Source organism: Leptodactylus fuscus, chromosome 1, assembly GCF_031893055.1.
Source record: "Leptodactylus fuscus isolate aLepFus1 chromosome 1, aLepFus1.hap2, whole genome shotgun sequence".
Taxonomy (NCBI): domain Eukaryota; kingdom Metazoa; phylum Chordata; class Amphibia; order Anura; family Leptodactylidae; genus Leptodactylus; species Leptodactylus fuscus.
This window is the reverse complement of record NC_134265.1, coordinates 216,513,866-216,525,854: the sequence shown is the minus strand read 5'-3', so window position 1 is coordinate 216,525,854 and position 11,989 is coordinate 216,513,866. Positions and strand designations below refer to the sequence as shown.

General features: G+C 43.5%; 1 protein-coding gene across 1 annotated transcript in view; it reads left to right on the top strand.

Annotated features, from left to right (window-relative positions):
- The first annotated feature begins 11,280 nt into the window (after positions 1 to 11,280).
- MYO1F (myosin IF) overlaps positions 11,281 to 11,989 on the top strand; it is a 121,366-nt gene continuing 120,657 nt past the window's right edge. Inside the window, exon 1 of the mRNA XM_075282925.1 lies at positions 11,281 to 11,383. Coding sequence (XP_075139026.1) covers positions 11,381 to 11,383 — 3 coding nt within the window. The 5' untranslated portion in view covers positions 11,281 to 11,380. The remainder of the gene's footprint in view (positions 11,384 to 11,989) is intronic.

The window sequence follows — 11,989 nt, the reverse complement described above, 5'->3', positions numbered from 1 at the left end:
ATGGGGGATAATACTGTATTCAGGGGCCACTATGGGACATAATACAGTGTGCAGGGGACAATATGGGGTATAATACTGTATACAGGCGCCACTATGGGACATAATACTGTGTGCAGGGGCCACTAAGGGACATAATACTGTGTGCAGGGGCCACTAATGGACATAATACTGTGTGAAGGGCTTACTAAGGGACATAATGGAGTGCGGAGGAGGGGGTCGGTCGAGGTCTTCGGCATTGGTGTCGGTTGGGGGAGCCCATGCCAAAAGTTCGCCACGGGGCCCCGCCATTCCTAGTTACGCCACTGGTTCCTGTCCCACCTCCCCTGCGCAGTTATTGGTGCAAAAAAAGCCAGGATAAGGGGGATACAAATTTTTACTGCGTTTGCCTCGTGGTATTCGATTGGAATCAATTACCTCGAACAGCCTGATATTCGATCGAATATGTATTCGATCGAACGGTGTTCGCTCATCTCTAGTAAGTTGCTTTGATATCTGGTCCCTCTTGACAAAGCAGCTAAATGGGAGAAATACTGTGCAGAAGCACATATACCACAACAACCAAAGATATGTGGCCATGAATAATTGAACAATAATAGGTAAAATACAAAATATTTATTTAGTCATATATCATAAAATGACAGCAGATGGTAAAGAACATGAACCGGACAACACAACACTAGAGAAATATACAAGGCAGGTGAGAGTATAGATAAATATCATACATAATATGTCATAGAATGTATAATTGCAGACACAATAGGCAAAACAGGTACACAAATTCAAATCTTATGCACTTATGAAATCAACCAGTAAAACACTGGACAAATGGATGTAGATTAGAAAAATAGTAGATGGATATATAACTAATTCCAAAAACAACCACCTGGACATATAACTGGCTCCTTCAATAATATCACCACAACAAGTAGCAAAGACTAAATGATACCAAATGGTATCTAGGCCAAATAACACGGAGTAAATACATATACCCACTATATCTATTTGAATAACATGCCCATAAGCCAAATTAAAGTGTATATGCCTAAGTCAGTGCCTATTGTGTCTGCAATTATACATTCTATGACATATTATGTATGATATTTATCTATACTCTCACCTGCCTTGTATATTTCTCTAGTGTTGTGTTGTCCGGTTCATGTTCTTTACCATCTGCTGTCATTTTATGATATATGACTAAATAAATATTTTGTATTTTACCTATTATTGTTCAATTATTCATGGCCACATATCTTTGGTTGTTGTGGTGTTTGTGTGCTACTTTTGTGGCCTTTTGGCGTTGATATACGAGGAAACGTGGGTGTGTTGTGTAACAATATATTTTCTGGTTTCAGAATTATCCTCGTTTATGGATTACAAAAAACGGGACAAGAAATGGGCTTCCCAATTGGGGTCTATATTCGGTGATGTATCTGGTGGTGTACATGAGACACAGGATACTAGGGAACTCAAAAATAAGATTTGCAACCTTATGTTGAAAAGAACCAAAGTTTGGTGGAACAAAGCCACACTTGAAAATTATTTACAGAAAAATATTATACCACGAGGCTTACGACTACAATTATTTCCTACTATTGAAGGTGATGATACGGTCTTTGTTGCAAAATGGGAGGAGGCTCTCTCTAAATGCTCACAAACATTAATAGAGCTGTTGATTGGTGCAGATCGTAAAAAAATTGAGATTTTGGAGAAAGAAATTGAGGAGTGTAAAACTAAAATTCATCAATTGATGAGTAGTAGCGAGGTTGAAAATTTTGAGAAACAACTTGAAGGCGATATTGAAAAGTGTGAGAAGGAGGTCCAGGAGGTTAAAGTAAAAAAATTTTCTAGAGACTTGGAAGATTACCGGACTAATAACATCTATCGGTGGCACAGGAAATATAGGAGAGGTAGATCTGGATCTACATCACGACCTATTTCTAGATCTAACTCTATTGTGTCCTTTCAGTCGGACTCAGAATGCGGGGCTTCTTCTTCTTCTTCTTTTTTAGGACAACGGGGGGGGCAAGGAGAAAATATTACAACCAATTCCAATTACGACCCCAGAACCCCACCTACCAAAAGAAAATTTACACGGCACAGTACCAGGGAGAAAAGAAGGAGGAATTAGGTGAGGCCTTAAGAGTTATTAATTTATCTTCACATAAATTATCGAAAGATCAGATTTATGTTTTGCAGAGGGGTTTAACCTTTGCACCGACCGGACGGTTTGACCGGTTTGTAATGATTAAAGATCTTGAGTTGTTTGCCAGGAAAGTCCTGTGGAAAAAATTTTTCTCACAGGACTTAGGTGTAGGCAATAAATTTAAAGATCGGGTGGAGTGCAATTACAATGACCTTTCTGTTATTGAACAACAAGCTACTGCTGATTTACAATCTCTTTTGGATGGACAAGATGGGGACTCTAATTGCGGCCCTAGTGTTGAACAACAGGTTTTTAGTGATCTTGTGTCCCTTTTGTCTGAACAGAATAATCCTGATGATTGTAGTGATCCAATAGGGAGGCCTTCTATTGGTCCTAGTGAATCTGTCGCCCCACCAAATCATCTGCGTCGCCGGTCGCGGCGTTTCCTTCCCTTGTCCTTTAGCCCTGCAGTTGAAATTTTTGTTAAACTTGTGAAACAAGACTTGGCTAAGATTCCTGAAAATATATCAGAGTTCAATTTGACATTTAATCAGCGCAGGGCTTTACGTGAATTACGTGATTTGAAAGATGTGGTCATCAAACCTGCGGACAAGGGGGGAAACGTCGTGATCTGGCCGGCGCAGATGTATGAAATGGAGGCATTTCGACAGTTGAATAATAAGAAATGCTATCGCAGACTTCCATCTGATCCTACAATACAATTTAAGACTGAACTTGATCGCATTCTGTGCGATGCATGTTCTTTAGGTATCATTGATGAAGAGATGAGACTTGGGCTTACAGTTGACTTCCCTAGAATATCCACGTTATATCTCCTTCCCAAGGTTCACAAGAATTTAGAGGTCCCTCCGGGTAGACCTATAGTTTCAGGGAAGGGGAATTTATGTGAGGGTATTTCCCGGTTTGTGGATCACTACCTTAAGGGATGTGTAGAAACGCTCCCTTCGTATGTTAGGGATACTTCAGACATGCTAAGGCAGCTTGATGACATCCATCTTGACCCTGGCACAATCTTGGTGACCTGCGACGTCGAGTCACTCTACACGTCTATTGGCCATGACCACGGAGTGCGAGCGTCAAAGACATTTTTATCCATGACTAATTTAGACCCTGAATTGATTTTGTTTATTTTGGAATTACTTCAATTTTTGTTAACCCACAATTATTTTTTGTTTAAGGACCTCCCCTTCCTGCAGCTCCAAGGAACTGCAATGGGGGCGGCCTGTGCGCCCTCATATGCTAATTTGTTCTTGGGGCTGTGGGAGAGGGAGGTTGTTCCTTTTATCCCAGGTTTTGACGCCGTACTCCGTTGGTCCAGATATATCGACGATATTTTTTTCATTTGGAGTGGCTCGGCGTCGCAGCTCGAGCAATTTTTGTGTGCCTTGAATGTTAATGATTTAAACATTCATTTAACTTGGAAATTTAGTGTTGACCAGGTGGATTTTCTTGATCTTCTAATTTCCTGTGACTCCGAAGGTAATCTCTCGACTAATCTTTTTAGGAAGAAAACCTCAACCAACTCCTTCCTACATGCTACATCTGCTCATTTTTACAAAACTATTGATGCAATTCCAATTAGTCAGTTCCTGCGAGCGAAACGTATTTGTTCGCAGGATTCTGATTTTGAAGAACAGGCCGCAGACCTCGCCTCACGTTTTCATCAGAGAGGGTACAGACCTACAGCCATCAAATATGGCTATGATCGTGCTAAACAGTCAACTCGTGCTTCTTTACTGACCCATGATAGTAAACGGCGTGTTAGAAATGCCAGACAGGATACAAATTCAAATCTTCGATTCATCACGACCTTCAACTCACAATGGCGGGACATATATGATGTCCTGGAAACAAGATGGCCGATTCTCTTAACAGATCCAGATGTTGCTAAACATTTACCAGCAAGACCGAGTGTTACGTGGAGAAGATCTCGCAATCTTCGTGATCTTCTGGTGGATAGCCATTATATCTGTAAACCTACGGGGATTTTTGGCTATAAGGGCCCAAAGTGGGGCTTTTATCCGTGTGGTAAGTGTTCTATGTGTCCCTATATGATAAGATCTAGGGAATTTGTTGATTCGACAGGTACTAAATCCTATAAGATTAGACATAACATCAATTGCAACACATCTGGGGTTGTTTATCATGCTACATGCCCTTGTGGCCAGATTTATGTAGGCATGACAACAAGAGCACTTAAAATACGTATATCTGAACACGTAAGTAGAATCAGGGCAGCAGCTAATGTGCTGGAGCTGGAAAAATTGCAACCAGTTCCAAGACATTTTAAAGAGGCACATAACTGTAATCCTAGGGGCCTTAGGGTCTGTGGTATTGATCACATCCAATTAGGATCCAGGGGTGGAGATCTCAAAAAAACCCTTTTGCAACATGAGACACGGTGGATCACTGTTCTGGATACGGTTTCACCTAACGGCCTAAATGAGGCCGTTAACTTTGGTTCTTTTCTTTAAATTAGGGTCCGGTTGTTTTTAATTTAATTTGTGTTTAATGTCTTGCATACAGCAGGTTTATGTTGTTTTGTGTTGTATACTCATATATGTTGTCTTATTTTTATGTTTAGGGGCTTATAGAGCATCCGATTCATCATATTGGTTTATAGTATGAAGAGAACGTGACAGGAGAAAATGGAAAATCTTCTTATTTGACAGGAGAAAATGGAAAATCTTCTCATTTGATATATACAAAATTATGCATATATTTATTAGTTGTGTTTGTCATAAATTTTTTATATATTATTCACTTATTGTGTAAATTTTTTTACCATATTTTTGCACTTTTCACTTTTATTGTAATTATATTGTTTTTATAATAAATTGGTATTTGTCACTTGTGCACGTTTCACTTTTATTGTCACCTTTGTTGTCACTTTATTGTGTATAACTACACATATATAACCTTATACTTACCTTTTCGGCACTGGTCACTTTAGCACCTTTCACTTTTAACATTTTAAATTTAATATATATATATATATTGTCACTTTTGTGATATTTTCCTGGTATCAAAATTGTGTACAGTTATTGACACATATATATGATTTTCTGTATATTTGGGAGTCATTAAGGAGGCAGCATGATTACATCTAGAGAGATATATATATAATGTTATTAAAATTTTGCGGTGTCTTGAAGGCATGGTTATGTTTAGATGCGCATATGTGTATATGTATTCACATTGCTGCCAACTCCTGCCACGTTCCCATTGCATTGTTATATCCAGATGCACATACATAGATTACTACCATCTCTTTTGATGTCCTCTCAGGTGAGCCGCGCAGCGTGCGTGCGCTGCTCTCGTGCGACCCGGTCATGTGCCTCTGAGTCACATGATCGGCACGTCTTTGACTGTGCCGATCGTGTGCGCATGCGCAGCCCGGCTCGTGCGACAGCATCACGTATGCTGGCGCACTCATACACCTGTTTTGGACGCACGATCGGAGGCATGATCGGCCCCTCCTCTTTTACTTCTTTCTCTCTATATATATCCTGCGTGTATGGAGTATGGTTATGCCTCCTGAGGAAGCCGTCTGGCGAAACGCGTTGAGGCGACCCTCCGGGTACCCGCATTTGTGGTGCATCTCTTTCAGGGCAGGTGTGGCAGTGTTGCAGATATGGCTACAGGTACTTAACCCTTTAATGTTTGGGGATATATGGCTCTTACACTGGCTCTTTATTTGACTTAGGCATATACACTTTAATTTGGCTTATGGGCATGTTATTCAAATAGATATAGTGGGTATATGTATTTACTCCGTGTTATTTGGCCTAGATACCATTTGGTATCATTTAGTCTTTGCTACTTGTTGTGGTGATATTATTGAAGGAGCCAGTTATATGTCCAGGTGGTTGTTTTTGGAATTAGTTATATATCCATCTACTATTTTTCTAATCTACATCCATTTGTCCAGTGTTTTACTGGTTGATTTCATAAGTGCATAAGATTTGAATTTGTGTACCTGTTTTGCCTATTGTGTCTGCAATTATACATTCTATGACATATTATGTATGATATTTATCTATACTCTCACCTGCCTTGTATATTTCTCTAGTGTTGTGTTGTCCGGTTCATGTTCTTTACCATCTGCTGTCATTTTATGATATATGACTAAATAAATATTTTGTATTTTACCTATTATTGTTCAATTATTCATGGCCACATATCTTTGGTTGTTGTGGTGTTTGTGTGCTACTTTTGTGGCCTTTTGGCGTTGATATACGAGGAAACGTGGGTGTGTTCAGAAGCACATATAGTCTTTGATGTTCTTTTTTGGACACCATTCTAGAATTTGCCTAATACACATATACTATTATTAGACCCTGTTCAAACATCAGAAAATGAAGAGGAATTTGAGGTGGATATCAGCCTCCCCTTCCTCTTCATTTTCTGCCCCCCACCCAACTCACCACTTTACGCAACTGATCAGTCCCAAATGAATGGGCTTAGGGGGCGTTCACACTACCGTCTGTGTCCGACAAGTAGTGTCCGCTCCTAGTGTCCGTTCAAAATCTGGCACGGACATTAGGAGTGGACACTAGCTGTGTCCGTGACACTTGTCATTTATTTAAATGGCGATCGGGTGCGTTCTTTTGCACTCCGTGCCCTTCCTTCCCTGTCCGCATGTAAAGATGTCCGACTTTTCAAGCGGACAGAAAAACCCAACATGTGTGTGACAGGAGGAGTAGATGGAGGGATGGTTGGGAGCAGGGCCGCCGATAGGCCAGTACTACTGCTACTGGCGTCAGGGGCCCGGCCAAATTTAAAAATGGGGAGGCCCGGGCCCCCTGGCGCCGGCAGCAGTCATTGTATGTCCTGTTTATTTCAACTCAGATTTGCATCTAGAGGACGCAGATCTGAGTTAAACACTTACGCGGCTGAAGCAAGGACCTGACACAGGTCAGCTCCTCGCTTCGCCACTGTGCGCCTCTCTCGCTGTCACATATGCGGCTGAAGCGAGGAGCTGACCTGTGTCAGCTCCTAGCTTCGCCGCTGCCGCCTCTCTAGCTGACATCGCGTCTACACTGCCGGGTAGCCGGCGGCAGCAGCAAAGCGAGGAGCTGACACAGGTCAGCTCCTCGCTTCAGCCGCATATCTGTCAGCTCCTCGCTTCGCCACTGCTGCCAGCTACCCGGCAGTGTAGACGCGATGTGATGACGTCACATCGCGTCTACAACTGTGCGCCAGTAAGAGAGAGAGGCACGCAGAGAGCAGCGGGGGAACGAAGGAGAAGGTAAGTGTAATGTGGAACGTGAAACTGGGGGCAGATGAAGGAGAGGACGGCTTGACACTGGGGGCAGAGATGGAGGGACATGAATCTGGGGGCAGAGATGGAGAGGACGGCATGACACTTGTGGCAGAGATGGAGGGACATGAATCTGGGGGCAGAGATGGAGGGGACATAAATCTGGGTGCAGAGATGGAGGGGACATGAATCTGGGGGCAGAGATGGAGGGGACATGAATCTGGGGGCAGAGATGGAGGGGACATGAATCTGGGGGCAGAGATGGAGGGGACATGAATCTGGGGGCAGAGATGGCGAGACATGAATCTGGGGGCAGAGATGGAGGGACATGAATCTGGGGGCAGAGATGGAGAGGACATGAATCTGGGGGCAGAGATGGAGGGACATGAATCTGGGGGCAGAAATGGAGGGACATGAATCTGGGGGCAGAGATGGGGGGACATGAATCTGGGGGCAGAGATGGAGAGGACGGCATGACACTTGTGGCAGAGATGGAGGGACATGAATCTGGGGGCAGAGATGGAGGGGACATAAATCTGGGGGCAGAGATGGAGGGGACATGAATCTGGGGGCAGAGATGGAGGGGACATGAATCTGGGGGCAGAGATGGAGGGGACATGAATCTGGGGACAGAGATGGAGGGGACATGAATCTGGGGGCAGAGATGGAGGGACATGAATCTGGGGGCAGAGATGGAGGGACATGAATCTGGGGGCAGAGATGGAGGGACATGAATCTGGGGGCAGAGATGGAGGGACATGAATCTGGGGGCAGAAATGGAGGGACATGAATCTGGGGGCAGAGATGGGGGGACATGAATCTGGGGGCAGAGATGGAGGGGACATTAATCTGGGGGCAGAGATGTGGGGACATGAATCTGGGGGAAGAGATGGAGAGGACATGAATCTGGGGGAAGAGATGGGGGACATGAATCTGGGGGCAGATGACGGGTGTATATGAAGCTTGGGGGAGAGACGGAGGGGGGACATATAATTTACGGGTGACTGTAGGAGGATTATACTGTGTGCGGGCACATGAAAAATTAATGAGTGGACGGAGTCAACATAACAGTGGGTGGGGCTAAATTTCCCGCACCGCACATTTTGTCCCTCTTTTGGTTCTTCAAAAGTTGGGAGGTATGGATACAGGGGGCACTGGAAAGATGTTAGAGGGTGGACGGGGGGGGGATTGTTGGGACATCGGGTGTGCGGCACTGCGGAGAGGGAACTGGGGCAATAATATATAATATATAAGTTTTTAGCTGGAGAACTACAAAGCACACAATAACTCCAAAGGTATGTGTGCTTTGTATTAATAATGATGTAGGCTGCTATGTTACTAGCATAGCAGCCTGTTTGGGGGTGGGACTTTCACTTTAAAGGAGTATTCACGTTGCATTTTTGGCCTCCCTTGCCGGGATACGTTGGTAACTAGTCACAATCAGCTCCCCACTTATCCCTGCACGGAGAACTGCAGGCCCCCCTTTTTTTTATTGGCCAGTTCTTCGTGCAGGGATAAGTTGACAGCTGATTCTGACTGGTTACCAACGTATCCCGGCAAAGGAGGCCAAAAACGCAACGTGAAAAAGCCCTGAGGATTTATTAGGAGGGCTCTTATAAATGGTGTTGGCTCTCTATAGGCGCTTTCACACGTAGCAGATTTTACCTGCAAATAGAATCTGATTAAGCCTTGTAATGCTGCTAAATAAAGGGAAATGTAGTACATAATTGGTATGACGCAAAATAAGGTAGTTTTAAAATGGCGGGGGGGGGGGGCCCAGACACTTAGGCTGTATGGGGCCCCAAAATTCCTGATGGCAGCCCTGGTTGGGAGTAGTGCAGAGCTGCTACACCAGAGGCTACTCCTGAGTAGTTCAGCTGAGTGTGCAGTAACGGATTAACCCCCACCCCCCCACCGTTGTCCATTTACCTGCAGCTCCCAGCTCCTCTTCTTGGTCCGGTCCGGTCCTCTGTCCGGTCTTCAGAGCGCCCTGCCCCCCTCTCCCCCAACTAGTATTATAGAGAAGGCAGGACTTAGGAGAGTGTGGGCGGGTACTGGGCGGAGAGACGTGAGTGATGCACTCACGTCTCCCCGCCCACACTCTCCAGCCACACTAAGCCCCGTCTACTCCCTGAATCTCTACAATACTAGTCTAGTAGAAAAAAATTCAGAAGCAGCACAGCATACAAACCGGGTGCAAAGCCAAACTGGAAGGTGGCTAATCTTCAACTTTACTAGTCTAGGGAGGCGGAGTGCAGGGCTCTCTGAAGAGGACAGAGGACCACACTCTCCTAAGCCCCGCCTTCTCCATAATACTAGTCTCGGGAGGTGGGGGCAGGGCGCTCTGACGACAAGTAGGCAGAGGACCAGACAAAGAAGAGCTGGGAGCTGCAGCTATGTAGGTAAGTGGACAACGGTGGTGGGGGGGGTTAATCAATACACAGCGTGGGGTCCAACAATTTTTGGACTACATACTGTGTAGTGAATAGGATCGTTTTTAAAATCCAATCTCCAAATGATTGGAAATTGGATTTTAAAAACGATCCTGAAATGTCAAGATCGGCTCAACCCTAAGTGCTGGCGATGTAGCAGTGTCCAATGTAGCAGAGCTGGACCTGCTACACACTCAGCGCTGCTGCATCAGATTGCTACATCGGTAGAGCTGAGTGTGTAGCAGGTTCAGCTCTGCTTCATCTTGGCATAGGAATGCATTGACCAGCGTTGATTGGCCGAATGCCGTACTTCTGTATGGCATTCGGCCAATCAACGCTGGTCAATGCATTCCTATGGGAAAAAGTCAGCTCGCGCATATTGCAAGCTGACAGGGATCCCGACCAGATAGAGCCCCAAAGAGTTGTGTGAGTAACATTCCGCCCTAAATAAAGGTAATCCCTAGCTAACCCTGCCTGTAGATCGGTCCCTGTCTCACAGTCACATACTTCACAGTCCCAAATTAGTTGAATGGTAAATCCATCATTCGTCTAAATTGGAGGTTATCTGCTTCCGGCCGCTAATTACTTTTTCTGATTTCTTTTTCACTGCCTACGTTGTCGTAGTTCCTGTCCCACCTCCCCTGCGCCGTTATTGGTGCAAAAAAACACGCCAGGGAAGGTGGGAGGGGATACAAATTTTTACTGCGTTTGCGGCCTTGTATTTGATTGTAATTGAATATCCCGAATGGCCTAATATTCGATCGAATCTGTATTCGATTGAACGGTGTTCGCTCATCTATAGTTGGAACATGAATTTGTAAAAGGTAATCCCTTTAAATATACTAGTCCTATGTGTTATAGCCCAGAGCTGCATTCATAATTCTGTCAGTTGTACTCATGCACAGAATTATTTTTTCTACATAGAACTAATATAAAGAGGTGCGCAAAATGCAAATAGCCAGAGCTTTCTCTATGTAGAAGGTCAGCAAATAATGCTAATTTCTAATAGATTTCTAAAGTGTAATTTTTGTGCACATGCCTGCTAAATATACACCTATATCTAGATAGTTTAAGTGCAATGCTGTTGAAAGGTGAATGTACCATATGTGTTAAATGAAGCCTTGAAATAACAAAGACAGAGGCTAGATGCAAGTCTGTCCTTGTAACACACAATCTATAGTTCACACTGTTAGTAAAAGTCATATCAGTGCAAATATGAGTTCAGTAACTATACGTGTAAGGTGAATAATACCTCCAAATTGTGTATTTTTCTACAGCTCTTTGCTGAGTCCATAAATACATACTCCACCCCAAGCAAAATAACATTTTCAAAAAGCTGACAATCTGAAAAAAGGAAGTGGCTGACTGAGAGAGGAACTTCTGCAATAACTAACTTTTCACTAAACTTTCAAGCAGAGGAACAAAGAATGACTCCTTCAACCAATACTTGGATTATGGTGGCATTGTAACATCCAGAAGACTGGCAGAGGCAGAATATTCCAAGAAGGAATCCATCTAACCATGGTAGTATGCTGTCTCCTAACCCTTGTATTGTCTCATGAATCCTAACACACACTGAAGCAGGTTGGATAATGACCTTCTGTGAATAGACAGTAAATGATTATGTGCCCTGATGTTGGGTGTGGATGTGTCATTTAAAGAAAGCCAACCACACTTTCCGTAATGGCTTTATAATGTTTTTTTGCAGCCTTCTTTAAATATGCCGTCGATAAAAATGTTATGGTGCAAAACCTTTAAGTGTCAAATGGCAGAGTAGAGATTAAATATATTAAACAGGGCACTGAGACCCCAAATAACTAGAGTGGCACAAAACTGCTAGCTGTATTGTATGAAAAGGCTCCTACACTGTAATGGGAGTTGTTTAAATAGATAAGATAAGATCAGATAAGATAAAATAAGATAAGATAATCCTTTAATAGTCCCACCATGGGGAAATTCAGTGTGTTACAGCATCATGGATAGTACAGTAATACAGTATATAGCTGAGAACCTCATAGGACAAAAAGGGTTAATGTCACGGATGACCATTGACACATCTCTATGATTTTTGAATCAGTACAGTACACTCAATAGACATTAGGATTGCGCTCTTTCAGGGTTTTTTTTCCT